The 18,768-nt window shown below is 43.3% G+C and overlaps 4 protein-coding genes across 4 annotated transcripts; all 4 read left to right on the top strand.

Moving 5' to 3' along the window:
- Window positions 1-6,341: 6,341 nt before the first annotated feature.
- GLRG_00912 (uncharacterized protein) lies at window positions 6,342-6,895 on the top strand (the record flags this gene model as incomplete). The annotated part of the gene is made up of 2 exons (XM_008091597.1): window positions 6,342-6,802; window positions 6,871-6,895. 2 exons carry the CDS (start codon window positions 6,342-6,344, stop codon window positions 6,893-6,895), a joined length of 486 nt encoding a protein of 161 aa, XP_008089788.1.
- A 739-nt stretch (window positions 6,896-7,634) lies between these two features.
- On the top strand, window positions 7,635-7,979 carry GLRG_00911 (uncharacterized protein; the record flags this gene model as incomplete). Its single annotated transcript, XM_008091596.1, has 2 exons — window positions 7,635-7,841; window positions 7,893-7,979. 2 exons carry the CDS (start codon window positions 7,635-7,637, stop codon window positions 7,977-7,979), a joined length of 294 nt encoding a protein of 97 aa, XP_008089787.1.
- Window positions 7,980-10,879: 2,900 nt separating this feature from the next.
- Window positions 10,880-12,878, top strand: GLRG_00910 (cytochrome P450; the record flags this gene model as incomplete). Its single annotated transcript, XM_008091595.1, has 7 exons — window positions 10,880-11,087; window positions 11,182-11,314; window positions 11,382-11,573; window positions 11,641-11,792; window positions 11,854-12,092; window positions 12,150-12,421; window positions 12,482-12,878. The coding sequence occupies 7 exons, from the start codon at window positions 10,880-10,882 to the stop codon at window positions 12,876-12,878; spliced, it is 1,593 nt and encodes a 530-aa protein (XP_008089786.1).
- Window positions 12,879-15,663: 2,785 nt separating this feature from the next.
- GLRG_00909 (fungal specific transcription factor domain-containing protein) lies at window positions 15,664-18,651 on the top strand (the record flags this gene model as incomplete). Its single annotated transcript, XM_008091594.1, has 3 exons — window positions 15,664-16,398; window positions 16,452-16,817; window positions 16,876-18,651. The coding sequence occupies 3 exons, from the start codon at window positions 15,664-15,666 to the stop codon at window positions 18,649-18,651; spliced, it is 2,877 nt and encodes a 958-aa protein (XP_008089785.1).
- Window positions 18,652-18,768: the final 117 nt, after the last annotated feature.

The raw sequence follows: 18,768 nt of genomic DNA, 5'->3' as shown, positions 1-18,768 counted from the left end.
TAATTTATTTACTATAGTGTTTTTCTTACTATTAATATACTTAATCTTAAAGTTAAAAAGCTAGATTTAAGAAAGCTACCTTATTATTATTACTAAAGGTAAGTTATTTACTATACTATTAATCTATATAATAAGGACTTATATTAGTCTTTAAAAGGAATTAGATACTAAAGAGGTAGTTATATAGTTATTTAAGGCTTATTAGAACGCCTTATATTTCTAGCTTTCCTATATTATAGTTTAGCTTTAGTCTACACTAAATTCTACTTTTATACTATAAAATAGCCTACTTCTTATTAATAATTTATCTTAGTATGCTAGTTATCTCTTAACGCTAGTATCTATTATTAGGATAATCTAGCCTGCCTTAAGGCTATAGTCTAATATAATTAGGACTAAAGCCTTAGTAATAGCAGACTTAAGTGCTTCTATAGCTTAAGTATAATCTATATTTTACTAAAAGGACTAATTCTTTTTTAGAAGAGAGTATAAAGGCGCTACTATTAATAAGAAGTTCTAGACTTAACACTTATAAAAGGTAATAATCCTTAGGAAAAACTAGACTTCTAAGACTAAAAAGTACTTCTCTTACTTAAGAATCTTAATAACTTTTACTTAATCTAACTAGCGCCCTTTTATACTATATAAATACCTTATAATTACTATAGATATTTAGTACTATTAGGGCTTAAGTATAAAAATAGTATATCTAGCTAACTTAACGTTAAATAAAACCTAATTAATATTCCTTAAATATTTATAAATAAATTAGTAAATACTAAGATAAGTAGGTAATTTCTTATTATTATACTTTAATTAAGGACCTTTAACTATAATATTATCTAAAAAGGCGCTATAGTATTTTAAAATTAAGTTATAAAGGATTTAAGTTATAATCTAATAGAACTAAGCTACTAAATTTATTACGCCTTATAAAAAAGTGTAGTATTAAAAGAGTCTAAAAGGTGTTAAAAAGATTATTAGATTATAGCTTTTCTTATTAAGTATAACTTAATTATAACCTAAGAAGAAATTAAGAAGGGAGATAAGCTAATTTATAGCGTATTTCTTAAAGAATTAATTTATAGATAAAGGCTGCTATATATTATATAAGGTTACTATATTAACCTTTATAGCTAAGTTAATTAGTTTAAGGCTACTATCTTTCTTTAGGATAAAAAACTAAGGATTATAGTAAGTAGTATAGCTCTCCTTAATAATCTTCTTTACTACCTGTTATTAAATTACCTTAAACGCCTTTAGAAGGAGGGCTTTTAGGATTAAAATACCTTTTACTTACTATACTTTATATAAGATAGTATAGATTACTTATAGTAAAGTAATTATTAGGTCTAATTAGCTACACTTTAAAAATTCCTATACTAAGGATTTCTTCTAATTAAGGAGGATATACTTAAATAAGTCTTTCTCTCTTAGTAATAAATATAGGCTATCTTTTATAATTACTTTAAGACGCTTATTAGTAAGCCTAGATTAGGGCTTAATATTAGAAATCTTTAGTATAATAATATTATTATATAGTCTTATTTATTCTTAAAGCTTCTACTTTATACCTTTAAGCTTTTTAATCTTTTAGTATAGGTTACTATTAGGTACTAATCTATTAGATAAGGTATTATTAACTAGTTAGACCTTTTAATCCTTATGTTTATATATTATATAGATTATAGCTACTTCTTTAACTCTCTTATACTAATAAGTAGCTTTATTCTAGTGTTTCTAGATCCTATAGTAAATTAACTGCTCCTCTTAGTAAGAGACTAGTTTTTTTATAAATTTATTATAAAGATCCTTCTCTATTAGTTTATAATTCTATTAATCTAATAGATATACTCTTATTACCTTATAAATATAAGTAACCTATAGTTTAATTATAGCCTATATAACTAAGGCTATAATCTCTTTAGCCTAGTTTTAATTAATTATAGCTACTATCTTTTTACTTTTCTTAAGCTTAATCTCTAGGTAAAACTTATTAGATCTAGTAGCACTCTTAGGTTTACTACTAGAATTTAGTTTTCTAATTTAAAAACTATAATAACGTAGTTATTAATTTATAGTAAGATATTAGTAATCTTAGTTAAGCTATTTATCCTAATTACCTTAATAGGAATCTTTAAGAGGGCTTTTTTTATATAGATATATATAGTAATTAGTTACTTACTATACCTAAAAGAGAGTTAAGTGTCTTAAGTAAAAGGTAGTCCTAGTAGAAGTAGATTAGTTATTTCTTATTTATCCTTAATAAAAAAGTAAGAGGTTACTTTATATCTATTAATCTAGATATTAGTAAAGTAAAAGCTATTAAATATTATATTACTACCTAGATTAGACTTAAAAGTCCTTATTTAGAGACTAGTAACTATATATAGGATCTTAGTAGCTTTAACGTACTACTTTAAGAGGATATTAACTTACGCTTTAGTGTTAAGGATTACTAAAATTAGAGGGCCTTTATTTAACTAATTAACACTTAATATTTAGACCTCTAGTTATAGGTGTATATTTAAAATAACTAAGGTTAGTAGTTTTACTATAGGTTTTATACCTTATACCTTATTAATTTTAATAGATATTAAGGACTTACTATTAATTAAGGAATTATACTTATTTAGTAGTTCTTTAATATCCTTTTACTATTAAGCTATTTCTTTAAGATTAATTAAGGACTTTAAGGCCTTAATCTAAACACCTTTAGTATTAATATACCCTTAATTATATAAGGTAGTGTTTATAGCTATATTAAACTTTAGTTATATCTTTTAGAGAAGTCTAATAGGAAGTAAGACTAAAGCGTCTAGCTTTTTATTAGCTAACTTCCTTACCTCTTAATATAAATTAAGGCCTTAAGCTTACTTAGAGGCTATAACTTCTTTTAATTTGTTAGGCTCCCCCTTACTTATATATAGTTTGTAGTTTTTAAGGGTAGTTATAGGTTCTATAGGCTTTAGTTATAGTAGAATAGTTATATTTATTTTAGCTAGTAAGGACACCTAATCTAGATTATAATTATAGTTACTATTATTATTAACCTCTATAATCTCTTTATTCTTTAAGGTAAATAAAATAGTTTTCTTCTTAATTAGCTAAAGCCTAACTAACTTCTTTATGCTATATACCTCCTATAATCTATCCTAGGTACGTTTATCCTAGCTAGTATAGTTCTTAGGAGGCCTGCCTTATTATACTATAAAAATATTAGTATATTCCTACTCCTTATCCTCTAGTTATACTATATATAGGCACTTAATATTACTTATTAGTGCTATAAATAGTAGATCTAAGGTGCTTTACTAAAGGTATCTAACTTATTAATCTAGGATACGCTTTACTAAGAACTTATAGTTTTTATTAGTAGATATATTTATAATATAAAAAAGTAAAGTAACTTAATTAGTAACTTTACTTTATTAGCTATCCTTAATTACTAAGAATAGTATATTATTTATTAGACTTTACTTATCCTACTTCCTTTAATACTAGGCTTTTTAGACTAAGATTATAAGATATATATCCTTATTAAAGGTATATTACTAATAATCTTAAATAAATTAATACTTATTAGACTAATAGTACTAATATCTATCCCTTAGTCCTAATACTTTTACCTAATCTAGTTATACTATACTAACCTTAAACACTTAAGTAGACCCCCTAGCTAGATAGAATTTTAATATATCTTAAGTTTACTTATACTATTAGTAAGGTCTTAATTAGTATTACTTAAGACTAGTTAGTTAACCTAGATATTAATAGTTAATTATTTTAGTTACTAGTAATCTTAGTACTAATAAGTAGAGTTTCTTTAGGACTATTACTAGGCTAGTTAAATTATAAAGGTACTATTAGCCTTACTATTAGTAAATAAGGGCTTATACTTCTTTTTATAAGTAATTATATTAAGAAGTCTGCTTTTAAACGTTATATACTTTATTAATTAAATAAAGGCTAAAAGGCTAATCCTTATCTTATCTACTACCTTTTCTATAGTCTTAGCGTTAAATTACTTATATATAGCCTTAATTAGGCTTTTATTAGAAATTATATAATAGCCTTATTACTTTACCTTAGTAATTATATTATTAACGCTAGTAAAAAGTGCCTTAGCTAAGTGTAGGTCTAAGCTAAAGATTAGTAATCCCCTTATAACTTTCTTAATTTATTCTTCCTTATTAAGAAATTAATTAACGTCCTATCTTCTATATTCCTTTAAGAGATAGGCTCTAGCCTAGACCTAAAGTAAGTCCTTAATTATATCCTTTACTAAAGTTTAATAATCTCCCCCTATATAGTAAGCTACTAGTATACCCCTTAATTAGTCTAGCACTTATATAAGCTTATATTAATCCTTATATTTTTCTAAGAAGTTAATAATATTATCTCTAGAAAAAACTATAGTACTACTCTAGCCTAAAAGGGGTATCTTAAAAAAGTTTAAGTTCTCTCCTTAATTAAGGACTATATTTACTATTACTTATAGGACCTTAGGCTAAATCTAAGCAGTAAGAGTAGTAAGGAGGGTATCTATAGAAAGGTTAAGTTCTTAAGAGATAAAGAGAGGTTTTTATTTCTAATTAGGTACTATAAGTAGAGGATTAGAAGTGTTACTACTCTTTTTATCCTTAAAAGGATTAATCCCCTTTAGCTCTTAATACTTAGTAAAGGCTAGTCCTCTTACTAAAGTAGTATTTAAGGTTAAGCCTAAGGTATACTTAGGAGCAGCCTCTTAAGAAAAGGTAGTATAGTTATTACTTATTATATTAGTTAGTAGTTATTTAGTATATAACTTATTAATTAAGTTAAAGATTCTAATAATTATATTCTAATTTAAACTTTTTAAGATACTTTTTAAGAGTACTAAAGTAATTTATCTTATTATCTAAGCTAAGGCTATACCCCTAATTAGTAAAATCTATATAATTATCTTTAGCCCTTACTAAACTTATTAACTAACTTTTAATAAAATAAGTCTTTTAATTTATTATAATTTCTTTATAAAGTTATAATAGTTACTTAAATTAGTATACTTATAAAAAGTCTTAAGGCTAATAGCTTTATATCTCTAGATTAAGTAATTCTTAAGGCGCTATCTTATATTAATTAACTATAAGCGGTGGACACGACTGGCTGGATGGAGAAAAGCGGGCGGGAGCTTTATTTAGCTTCTTTAGTATTTCTATAATCTATCTTAGTTATTATTATAAATTAGTAACCTTTAAGGTTCTAACTTATTATCTTAGTCTTATAATTAGGTAATTTCTATTATTTAAGTTACTAATCTATTACTTTATTATCTTATTATCTTCTAAAACCTTTAGCTTTTTATTAAGAAAAAAAATAAATCTTACTACCTAATTAATTTAGCTACTTATATAAATAGTATTATAATTTAAGATACTTTTATACCTCTAGAAGTAAAGGATTTCTTAGAGGATTTTAGTATATATAAAATACTAAAAGCGCGTAGGGTATAAGGGACTCTTACGGTGCAATAACTATATAGAACACTATAACTACTAAAAGTAATATAAGATTCCTTACTAATTAGTATATAAATTATATTAATCTATCTAGAATTAATATTAATTATAAGTGTTAAACTATAGAATTAAGTATAATTATACCTTAATTAGGTAGGTAATTACTCCTAATTATCTTATATTATTATAATTAAAGGTAAATTATAGAGAGGCTTTAGTTTAATTAGAAGGTAGGTATAAGTATAAAGGATAAATTCTATATGTCTATCTCTAAACCTATTAATACTAACTTATATCTACGTACTTAATTAGGATTAGAATCTTCTGATTAGTCTGTATACTACCTTACTCTAGGCTAATCGCCCTACCCTGCTCTAATATTACCACTTAATACTAACTATTTAGAAAGGTTAAAAAAGGCTTCTAAGAGTAGTTATATATACTAGCTGCTACCTAGTAAAAAATCAGCCTTCTAGAAGCCTAGGTTACTAACAGTAAAGTAAGGAAACAGAAGGCTGTTTATATAGATCCTAACATAAAGTTTATAACAATTAGAGAGGTGTAGTAAGCCTAGATAGAGGCTAGTGACGTTAAAAGTAATACAGATGAACCTAACGCATCTGATTTACCTAGTGAGGCCGAAAGTTGCATTATTGTGGCATCTAGATAATGTTAGTAGTTAATTAAATAAAGTGGTGGTTGTCATAATGGCGATGTTTTTAGGTAATCGTAATGTGGGGGTGATCGGAAAGTAGGTGCTTTGACTTACCACGACTGTAAGACGACGCGACACACACGGTGATCCAACCCCAATCAAGCATCCGAAAACAAGCAGCCAGCATGGCGGCACAAGCGACCGAGAGCACGGCGCAACCGACACCTTCTCAGAGCGAGCCCCACCGTGAACCCGAACACAGCAACCAGGTGCGCGACCACGAAAGCGACCAGCAGAGCCGGAGACGACAGCCGAGGCCCAAGACCGAGACAGAAGAGAAGATTGCCAAGGAAACGCCGCCGCTGAACCTGGATACATCGGTCCCGGGGCCGGACGGCGTGCAACGGGACCCGGACATGCATGCAGCGCGGAAGTCTAAACGGACTGCGGTGGCTCGGACCGAAGACCGGAACGGCTCCGAGGGGTCGCATCAGCCGCAGAATCGGCAGCAGGTCACGCCGCCGCAGAACCGACAAGTGGACAACACAAGCAAGGGCGGCGCGCCTTCAGTGCGCCTCGACATGGATCTAGACGTCGACATTGACCTCAAAGCGAAGATCAAGGGCGACATCGAATTATCCATATTGTAAGTGACCGGCCGTGTCTGTTGTTTGTTTGCGCGAATTTGTGGACGGTTGCTAACAGCATTAATAGGGGCGGTAAGCAGGGCAGGGGGTGAAATGACAAACGGCGCCTGTGCGCGTCACGATCAACATGAGTTAACGCAATTATGTATCATCAGTCAAGTCGATACTGAAGATCACAAGTCATTTCGGCTTCGATACCCTCCATGTTGATTGGCGCAATGTGAACCTGTGCCAGCGTTTAGAAACTAAGGGCTTACTACTGCCATCCTTGTTCATTCAACCCAGAGTATATTGTGAATGCGGCAACCTGTGCTTAGCCTTCTTCCTGGGGACTGATCTAAACTCGGGTCTTGTTTTTTCTTGTCGAAGCTTGTGCCTGAAGCGTCAGCCCATGTGCCATAGCGTCCGTAATGGAGTCTCGGACTGGTCTTGGATGTCCATATGAGTGATTCAAGACGCTCATCCAACGTCATTTGAGGCTGACTCCGAATCCTTAGGCTCGCCGGAGGGCCTATAGTTGCTCAACTAGTTCCGTCTTATGTGATTACCGGGGGTATCAGTTCCTCGAGGGAATACTCTGTAAGCTGCAGCAGATCTCAATCGCCAACTTAGGTACGCGCACCGACGACGCGCTGTTCAAGGAATGAGAATTCAGACAGCCATTAATGAAGCTTTTAATGTCAAGCAATGGTCGCCCAACGACTACAAAAGGTCTTCAATTTCGGCTTCTTAACATCCTGATTCTGCGCTTGCCAACAATAGAACGACTTGGAGCCTTTCTTTTCCTCTTTCATAATTACCTGCTATATTACCAAATTCCAGCTCATCAAAATGCGTTTCCAATACCTGGCTATTTCTGTCTTCGCTGCGTCGACAGTAACCGCCGCCGCGGTCCCGGTGGACGCAACCGCAGCAACGGAAAAACGAGATGTGCCCTGCGGTTGCACGCAGGACTACATCGGTAACACATGGGGCTGCAGCAGTGTGTTCCCTGGTCAGAATCACTGTCAGCAAGTGGGCGTTGCTGGCGATTACCCGGTATGTTGCTATTCACCCGCAAGGAACTCTTTCTTTTTGCCAGTGTCTTAGTTTTCTGTTGATAACCACCTCGCAGAGATGTTTGTAGTTCAACTCGGGGGGTCTCACCTCAGCAAAGTGTTGCACCGCGTGCAGTGACCGCTGCCCTTGCTGATCGCTCTTGACGGCCAACACCTGGGCCTCATGAGTTGCCGAAGCAAGCTATTATCGTCTACAGCATGGACATGAGGCAAAGACCGGGTCAACAGTAGACTATTGAGAGAAAAGCTGGTATAGGTTCAGGTATAATCATGTTCATTTTGGCTGTCATGTTCAAACCTCCTATACGGGGTGCTGAAAGTGATAGGGAAGGCTTGCAGCTACGTTATTTGGCATCTCATTCCAGGCTTATGATGGCTTCATAAAATTTCCTGTTCACGCATGTCCTTGCGACGCAGTGCAGTTGTAGCAATAACAACTGTGGTTCGACTTTTCCAACCAATAACTCCCCCACCCTATATCCGAACCACCCCCGCATCCGAACCACCTGAAATTCCCGTATTTCCCCTCCTTTATTAACACCACTACCTTTTTTAAACTATCATAATAATTGCTATTTATCGCCAAATAACGCCATTTTTTTAGGATACCTTCTTTAACCTATTATGAAGCAATATTCCGAAGATGAGCTCTAACGGGCCCTCCTAGATATATAGTCTGGGCAGTATAGCCTCTAGGCTACTGCTTACAGATAGGGTATACTATATATAACACTTTAGTATTAATACTTTAGTAGGTAAAGTAGGAATACTGCCTTTAAAGATAGGCAGCACTTATCCTAGGCCTAGGAGGATAATCTAGCTGCCTATATATCCCTCTAAGCTTTTCTTAGCAGGCAGATTACCTATTAATAAGTAAAAGGCCTAGCAGAGCGTATAATAGGCAATAGGTATCCTCTTATAGGGAGGAAATAGATAGCCTGATTTATATAGTAAAATCTATCTATTAGAACCCTCTAATCTAGAGTAATTAATGCCTAGTAATAGGCAGCCTATTCCCCTAAGGTTATCTAGGATTTCTTTTATTACCTTAGCAGTATCTTTACTATCTAGGGTATTTATCTATCTAATAGATAGAATATAAATAAGACTAGTATTATAGAGGGTAAAAAAGTTAATAGGCTAGTGTTAAGCTCTATAATATTATAATATATTTAGAAAAAGCAGCTAGGATCCTAGGTATAGGTATTTATTATTAAGTATATGTCTGCTACTAGGAGCTTCTTACCCCCCTTACTTATATATAAAGGTAAGTCGCTTTAGGCCTAGTAGTTTATATCTAACCTATCTAACCTATCTAGATATAAGGCTTAGTAATTTATAGTAATAGATAATAGCTAGATAACTAATAATATTACCCTTAAATAGCTAGAGGAGGTCTTTATCTTACGTACTAGGCCTGCCTAGCTAGAGGCTAGACTACTAGTTCTTAATAGGTATTATAGCTATATAACTATTAACTTTATATAGAAATACTAGCAGTATTATATCTATCTGTTATTTCTGCTACTATACACCTCTGCTGTCCTCTAGCCTCTAGATATAGCTGTCTTTAGCCTATTAAAGTAGGCCTATTACTAGAGGGTTAGATATCTAGATAACTAGGTAACAGATTTAACTGTTACTAGCAAAAGGGTATTTCTAGAGTGTTATTTTAAGGCCTATAAGGTATCTATTACAGTTATTAATATTAAGAGTAGCTAGAGGGCTACTAGGTTATAGCTAGTATCTAGAAGGCACCCTCTATCTAACCCACTAGTCACTAAGGCCTAGCAGGCCAGCCAGGCCAGCCAGGCCAGCCAGCAGTCTAGTAGCCAACAGTAGGATAAAGCCAAATCTATTATCCTATAGTTAACCCCCCATTAATCTGCTAATCTATAGCATTAATTACACTAGTTAACCTAGCTAGGTAAGGATAGGTTAGATACCTATACTATCTGTCACCTATCTAGAAAGGTGCAAAAGGGATATAATAAGCAGGCATCTAGAGCAGCCCTTCTAGAGAGGCAAGTCAACTTATTATAGGCCCAGTTAGATAATATACGGTCACACAAGAGGAAAAAGGTCCGCCTATCGCCCAACAGCACCTTTGCCACCATAGAGGATATAATCTAGGCGCAGAGTCCAGATGCCGGCAATATAGATAGTCCGGATAAATCCAGGGCATCCGAATTGCCCAGCGAGGCCGAAAGTTGCATATAGGTGGGCGGCAGAGATGGTGAAATAAGTGGTGATAGTGGTGGCGATGGTGGTGATGATGGTGGTTCGGATGTGGGGGTGGTTCGGATATAGGGTGGGGGAGTTATAAGATCAAACTCCGATTCTGACAGCTGGTCAGCATTTACGCCAGTGCCGATTGCGTTTGCCTTGGACTGCAATCTTGGGCTCTGAGTATCTGCAGGAGCCGAGAGGGGTTCCCACCCTAGGGGCCTTATCGGCAGAGCTTTCAACACATCAAGTAGTGCCTAGCCATCGATGCAGATAGTACTGTACCGATTCTATTATGTTTAAGGCATTCGGCGGATTGTACGACAACAGTGCTCCCGACCCTCGCAGAAGAATACATTTGTCCACGTCAAAGTGGCACCAAGCCGCTGTTGAAACATCTTCCTATTCGTTAAACGGGCGCAGATCCTGGGGCGACGTCGCAGTGGCGTGCCTCCTCGATTCCTGTCTGACATGCATTCGCCGGTCAAGCCAGTAATATGCAAGCCAGTAAGCAGCCAGAACTTTGCATTGACGGCCTAGCGATGAATTGGTATATGGAAGGGGGGCATTTAGCAAGGCATAGTCCACAATACTGCCAATTACAGGTGCGCACTTAGCACACACCCGGCCACGTGGCTCTGACAGGCGGCCGTAGTAACATTGGCACAGGTATCACTGAAGGACAAAAATGTATTTAAGAAAGAAGCCTGAGACGCTGACCTCGGTTCAGTGAAAGATGGGTTTCGCTTTCCTCCAGGTTGAGTCTCTGTCCGCAGCCTGGCAACCGCGAAAATGGAGATCGTAACTCTGTTTTTGAGCTTCATCAGCCTCGTCGCCGTTTCCTATGGCGTCGAGAAGGCATTCAATAGATTGAGACGGGGACGCCGCCTACCACTACCTCCTGGCCCCAAAGGCCTGCCCATCGTCGGCAACGTGAACGATTTGCCGAATTTCGACGAGTTAGTGGCTCTTCACTGGTTGAAGCACAAGGATGCATACGGTCAGTCTATTAACGCCACTCGAAACCTCCGTCAAGATCCAGCGGCGGACCGTTTCATGGCAGAAGACTGACCCTCGTGTCTCGGAACATGCAGGACCGATAAGCTCCATCACCACGTTGGGTACGACAATGATCATTCTCAACGACCTGGACCTCGCCTACGAGCTCATGGACAATCGTTCACTCAAACACTCCTCGAGGCCATGGCAGGTCTTCATCGGCGAGATGTACGTGCAGATCACCGGTCGTAATGAATAGCTGTTGATGCTCGGTCTCTAACGTTGTGGCCACTAGGGTCGGCGCCGAGAACCTTACCGGTATGTTGTCATACGGCGACCACCTCCGCGTCCACCGCAAGAACATGGGCCGCGTCATTGGTTCCAAGTCAACCGCGTCGCAGTACAACACCCTACAAGAGGCCGAGGTTGGCCATATGCTACTTCATCTGCTGGATGAGCCTGAACACTTGTTCGAGCACATCAAAAGGTTGGTTGACTGGGCGTGGCCGCGGGCAGATATGGCAAGAAATAACTTTCTGACACGTCCTTGATAGAGAGGCCGGCTCGTTGATTTTGAAGATTACCTATGGGTATACCGCGGAACCGTTCAAGGAGGACCCGTTGCTGCAGATGATTGACGAGAACAATGAGAACCTCATCAAAGGATGGGTTCCTGGCACCTTTTTGGTCGACATCTTCCCTTTCCGTAAGTCTGCCCAGCAATACGTCGGCGGCATCCTTTAAGACTGTCTGACACTTGATACAAGTTCGATACGTACCAGGATGGGTTCCCGGAGCGGGGTTTCAGCAGACCGCGAAAGAGTGGAAGGCCCTATTCTTCGCAACCAGAGACAAGCCGTATGCCTTTGTAGAGCATCAAATGGCGCAGGGCAAAGACGGCGGGTCGTTCGTATCACACCTCCTCCAAACATCGGACTCCTCCCCAGAGACCGTCCATCTCAACAAATTCTCGGCATTGGGCTTATTCGGTGGCGGTTCCGACACGGTACGATGTTTCCTCACGGATGGCACAAACAATGGGCGCTAATAGTTGTATTCTTAGACCGTATGCTCCATCGCCGCTTTTTTCCTCGCCATGATGCTTTACCCCGAGGCCCAGAAGAAGGCCCAAGAAGAGATCGATAGGGTTGTGGGACAGGGCCGGTTGCCCAACTTTCAAGACCGCGAGAACCTACCGTACATCCAAGCATTGTCCAAGGAAGTAATGCGCTGGTATCCTATCGCGCCCATGGGGCTCCCTCACTCCAGCACCGAGGACGACGTCTTCGAGGGCTACTTCATTCCCAAAGGTGCCATGGTGTTTCCAAACATCTGGTCAGTGATTCCCACACCGAGAGTCCTCGTAGGATATCCAGCTAACCACCTAGTCTGTAGGTATTTCGCCCGCGACCCCAAACGGTATCCCGAGCCCATGACATTCAAGCCCGAGCGCTTCCTCGCGGGTGAGGGCCGCGAACCCGAGATGGACCCCGGAAAGTACGTCTTCGGCTTCGGCCGCCGCGTCTGCCCCGGGCGCTACCTCGCCGAGAACTCCATCTACCTCAACATTGCCCAGACCCTTGCCGTGTACAACATTAGTAAACCGGTCCGCGATGGAGTGGTTATCGAGCCGGAGGTCAAGTTCCTCCCGGGTGTGGTCAGCCACCCGGCGCCCTTCGACGCCTCCATTAAGCCGCGGTCGCCACAGCATGAGAACCTGATTCGCGCCATCGAGGAGACGTACCCGTGGCAGGAGAGCGACGCGAAGACGCTGGAGAGTATGACGGTCTGATATCGTTTGGGTGTGCCATACCCCCTTCGGAGCCCAGGTGGCTAAAGGCAGTGCTGGAGTCTCCCACTTCCACGTCCCAGGACAGAATCTAGCCTCCCGGGGTTTCCGGACTATGTCCTGGTCAAGCTTTGAACCATAACAGTGAATGTCGTTTGAACAGTTCCAATTCCTTCAGATGAATGGAATACAATCTCACGGAGATGGGAATATAATCTTTGGTGGAATATGCCGTCACAACAGTTGTTGATCTGCAAGGTGCTTCGCGGCGAAGGTGGGAGCTACCTCTCGGGACTGGCAAGAATGCGGTGTAGACACATGAAGATTCGGATGATTAGTCTTTGCAAGATTTTCTTGAACCTGATTCAGGTCCGCTGGGCAGAAGAATGAACTCGAGGGGAGTTGGAGACCAAACCTACGAATGAATCCGAATTATCTGGGCTACCGCTTTCCGCGTTTCATCCTTCCCCAAAACAGTCCCCCTCCTCAAAGTTAAGCTAGAGGAGAAGTGCATAGAACCATGGATCCCACCACCTCATCTCAGGTCCTTTGCAAACAATTTTGTCGCAGCGTCCAGGGGAACGACAAGGAAGATGTCTGGCGTTAATGTATCGAAAACGAGGTGCATGACATCGTCGACCAGACAGCTTCCTTTTGACATCGGTATAGGTTCCCAAAACATTCGTGTCCATTGGCTGGTTCCAGTGGTGTCAACAAGACGGAGGTCTAACTTTTGACGGAACATCGACTGTCCGGTGAGAGAGTCAAAACTGATTCAATTACAGGCTGCAGGCAGACATTTTGTCGCAACCTCGTCAATCTCCCAATTCGTCGTTTCAAGACGGGCTGATTCGAGAACACATCCAAGTTATAAAAAACAGCCGGCCCAGATATCGAGGTCGATGAGTGATTTCAGGTACATTCGAGTCACGGGTTTTGGGGGGGACCAGGGGCGAGGAGGCGAAGAGTTAGACAAGGACTCCCAGGCGGTGACTCCCGGCTCCGCACAATGCTTCAGAGACCTTCCATAACGCTAACGCGAAACATGATGCCAATGGATCATGGCGCTGTAAGTCGAAAACGCGGGACCCCACCCAAGGACAATGTTTAAATGAGGCGTTGGACGGCAGTTAGACACAGCTGAGGGCTGATTCAGGAACTCTTGACAGGCGCCCGAAGTCCCATGACCAATAGTTCGGTTGACAGCCAAAGTAGAGTCAACAGACCGGAAATAACTTAGGCTTCGTAAGTTTGTTTGACGCGCCGGAACAAGACCAGCCTAACACGACCACCGTTGCGAACCTTGAGATGGCGGCCCGGCATTCGTCTCGGGGAGCATCGTGGACACCGAGTGGCGCCAATATGCAAAGTGTCAAGTGGAAGTTAGTAGTATTACGCAACAAGCCATCTTGGAAGCCTTTTGGGCTTCTGGGTCCAATTATAATGTGTCTGCTCTATGGATACCGGTACACTATACGGAGGTGCGTGTCAAAAGTAGTGATCCAGAATGCCAAGACTAGAAGTAGGGAATCTGGGAGGAAAGACTTCAAGATACCTGGTCTTATCAGACTCTTAAGGGACTCTAGAGTGTTAATAAACTATAGGCTCAATCTCTTAGGGGAGAATAGTTTAATGTCTCAGGGGAGACAAGCACACTTTAGGTATAGTAGGTAGGGAGAAGTATAGTGAGCGTCAGGCTCTCATGTACTTCCTTGTAATGATACTGTTGGCTAAGTGATTCTGCTCAAATTGTCTTGGCATTCTGGATCACTACTTTTGACACGCACCTCGGTACCGAAGAGCAGAAATGCCAAGCTTTCAACCCCCCCTCTCGAAGAAACGCAGTGTGGTTCTCCAAGGCTCGATGCCGAGTGAACGGATGTACCGAGGAGCTCCGAGCTCGAGGGTGTTTCGCCGAGCTCCCATGTTTGTGATTCGGGGTTCCTCGGTGAGCGTGTGATGGAAAAAACATTGGACCAATGGGAACGAGAGCATCCTTCTCCATCTGTCGACTAAGCTTATGTCTGGAGCATTGGCGTTATTGTTCTCTCTCACGCACAGATAAGGTGTACACTAGGTGACTACGTATTGTGACGGCCGTTTACTTTCTACTGCAGCTGGCAGCTGGCATCTGTCATCTGACATGTGGCAGCTGGCACACATACCCGCTTACCTAAACACCCGATACGTATCCTTTCTCACTTGACTTGTTCCCTGTTCCCCGTTCCCCTCCTGCCTCCCCACCCCCCCCCACTTTGAGCTACCGTACTACGTACTTTGAGCCGTGTGCAAGCTGCGGCCTCAAATCCCCGACAAACGAGCCAAATCCAAAAACCCCGACCACGACCACGACGACGAACGACAACGACAACTTCCGATACAACCAAACCATCCTGATTACACATCCACCCCCCCTTCCGACTCGACGCCTTCTAATTGTTAGATCCTGGAGTCTGAGATGCGATAGACTCGACTCGACCGTCGACCCGACTCATGTCTCTGGAACGGTAGAATCCGAGAGCGAGAGAGTGTTCGCAGGATACTCGACCCCCCCCCCCCCCAATTTGTCATCCTTTCTTGAGCTCTTACCACCAAAGGGCGAGGGTGTGTGTGTGTGTGTGCGTGCGAGCGCTCGAATGCGTGTCATCTCATCCTGTTCCTCGAAAGCTTCTCCTTCTCGCATCCTACCAAACCCTGGTGGCTCTCTCTGCTCCTCCTCGACCACAGCACACAGCTTTGAGCTGCCAGAAACCACACGACCAAGTCCATACGTTGCCCAAGATACGCCATGGAAATATTTCCGCCGAGCCAAATGTCGAACCCCGCGACACCCGCGCACGCGATGAGCGCCAACCCCCACCAGCATTCTCCCAACTCCCCGCCCACGATCCACGAATATACCTCCCTCGCTCGCCATGGCGCCACCTCAATATCCCCCGATCAACCCGTCGCCATGACGCCCTCTGGCCAACCCGCCCTGAATCCGCGAAGCTGCGTCACCTGCCGGAAGCGAAAAGTCCGCTGTGACAAGCAGATGCCCTGCAGCAACTGCCGTCGCGCCGTCATCCAATGCATATTCCCAGCCCCGGGCCGCGCTCCTCGTCGGCCGAGGCCAAAGGATCCGAACGCGCCGCCCAAGAACTCGAGTGAACGCGAGGTCGAGTTGATGAAGCGCTTACGCAAACTCGAGGGTATCGTCGAGGAGCTGAGCGGACAGATCGAAGTCGAGAGCGGCCCGGGGAGCAATGGCGGCCGGCATAACACGAGCACGGGAAACTCGCCAGAGACTTTTACGAATGAGGTCGGCAGCGACAGGATAGCCAGCACGCAGAGCAATAGCACTCCCACCTCTGCGCCTAGGGAGGCAGCCTCGCCGAACAGGATGAACACGAACTCGGACCCGAAGCGGCCACAAGACAAGCAGACGGGGCTCAACAGGGAGTTCGGCAGGCTGGTCCTGCACGACAAGGGGAAGTCGAGCAGATACGTGAGCAGCGCATTCTGGTCCAAGCTCAACGACGAAGTAGGTCGCCCAACCCGTATTTGCATCCTGCTGCTGACACGGAGGCTTTGCAGCTCGACGAGCTGCGGGAAGAGACGCGCGTTCTCGGCGCCGATACGGACGACTCCGATATCGAAGACACACCCGACCATTCCCCCCAACAGAGCGTGGATGCTGCGACGGATCATCACGCCTTCATTCTGGGCTACCGGTCTTCCGACGTCGACCTGCGCAAGCTGCACCCCCTGCCGTCGCAAATACCCTTCATGTGGCAGGTCTACCAGGAGAACGTGGAACCGTTGCTCAAGATACTGCATATCCCTACCATGGAGAAGCTCATCCGCAACATGCGACGGAGCATCGATGAGCTGACTCCGGGGAACGAGGCTCTTTTGTTTTCCATCTACTATGCGGCCATTACGTCAATGGAAGGCGAGGAGGTATGCAGCGCGACCCCCCTTCCCGTGCCTCCGTTTCATCTTCTAACCAGTCCCGCAGGTTGAGAAGAATTTTGGTTCAAAGAAGGAGACAATGCTATCACAGTTCCGCTTCGCCCTCGAGCAAGCTCTCGCCAAGGCCAACTTTTTAAACACATCGGATATGGTTGTGTTGCAAGCATTTGTTCTCTTCCTTACGCTAGTCCGGCGGGAAGACGACACTCGATTTTGCTGGACGCTGACGGGCCTGGCTATTCGCATCGCGCAAGGGCTCGGAATCCACCGGGACGGGACAAACTTTGACCTTCCCCCTTTTGAAACCGAAATGCGGCGCCGACTGTGGTGGGCCATTTGCGCGCTGGATCTGCGATCGGCCGAAGAATTGGGCAGCGACCTCACCATCATCGACCGCTCCTTCGACACGGAGCTTCCCTCCAACGTCAACGACTCTGACATCGAGCCGGACATGACCGAGGTGCCAAGATCACGACGAGGCAAGACGGATTGCGCCGTGTCGCTGGTGCGTTATGAAATTTGTGCGCTGTCGAGACGACTGCACACAGCTGGCTCGGCCATGGCCGGCGTGTGCCCGCGAGATGCCTCGCCAAGCCTAGAGGAGCACGAGCGGATGCTGATTGAAGTGTACGACCGCGTCGAGGACAAGTTCCTGCAGCACTGTGTCACGCAGGAAGATCCTCTCTTCTGGATGGCCGGCATGATTGCCCGCGTCATCATGGCCAAGATGAGCCTCGTCATTTACCAGCCGATGCTGTTCCCCGGCAACGGCCATGAGCTCTCAAACGGAATCCGCGACCGGCTCTTCCTATCTGCCATCGAGATCGTCGAGTACAATTACATCCTCAACACGGACCCCCGCTGCAAGCAGTGGAGGTGGCTCTTCCAGACATACCGGCAGTGGCACGCCATCGCCTATATCCTCATGGAGGCCGGACGACGCCCGTGGTCGGCGACGTCGGAGCGGGGCTGGGAGGCCGTCAACAACACGATGCGATTCGACAGGGATCCAGCGGAGATATCTCGCATGGCGGATCACATGGCGGTCTGGGTCCCCTTGCGGAAGCTCAGCGCCAAGGCGACGAAGCACCGCGAGGCCGAGATTTTGCGCTTACGTTCGGACCCCGAGGCCGCCCCTCAGCTCGACGTGGACGACCGCATGAACCCCATACCGGCGAGGCTTGGTCCCGTCCCGGGAATGGAGGTGCAGCATGCGCAGATCCGCGCTCGCTGGCGGACCCTGGTGCGTACGGAGAGTTCCAGCCCGGTGCAGCCGGCTGCCGGCCGTCCGAAGCAGATGCAACCGGCACAGAACGCGCCGTCCGGGGCACCGGCGTCTCAGCCGAATCAGCGGGCGCGGATCCCGGCTTCGGTGCGCCCGCCGAGGGAGCCCGAGTTCATCGACACGGTCATGATGGCGCGTGGCTTCAACCCCAACCACATCTGGGAATACCTGTATCCGGCGGCGGAAACTATGGCGGCGGACCCGAACAACACGCTGTTCCCGCCCGCCGCCTCGCAGTCCATGATGTCCTCGGACGTGCAATGCTCCACGGGGTCGGGGCAAAACATGGAAGCGGAGCAAAGGCAGAGGCAGCAAGCTATCACCGCGACGTCGCAACCGAGAGCCTCGTCGTCTGTGGCCGAGAACCAGCCGCCATGGCTGTGGTCGGACCCCTTCACGTCGATCAACGACTTGCCGGGCGACTCGATGGACGTCAACATGGACAGCCTGGAGGACTTTAACTGGCAAAACTGGCAGGAGAGCATCAAGGGACTCGAGATGGATCCCGATAACATGCCTCTGAAGGGAGCATGGTAGTGAAGGGGGACGGGCGGTTGATGAATAGGAAGGGAGAGAGGGTGTTTGGTTTGCATTGTCTCCTCTCACAAACAGGCTCTGCAAGGGCTATGTAATGATACCCACAGGAAATAGACG

The sequence above is a fragment of the Colletotrichum graminicola genome, assembly GCF_000149035.1.
Source record: "Colletotrichum graminicola M1.001 genomic scaffold supercont1.2, whole genome shotgun sequence".
Taxonomy (NCBI): Eukaryota; Fungi; Ascomycota; class Sordariomycetes; order Glomerellales; family Glomerellaceae; genus Colletotrichum; species Colletotrichum graminicola.
The sequence above is the reverse complement of the archived record's forward strand: the minus strand, read 5'-3'. Positions and strand labels throughout refer to the sequence as shown.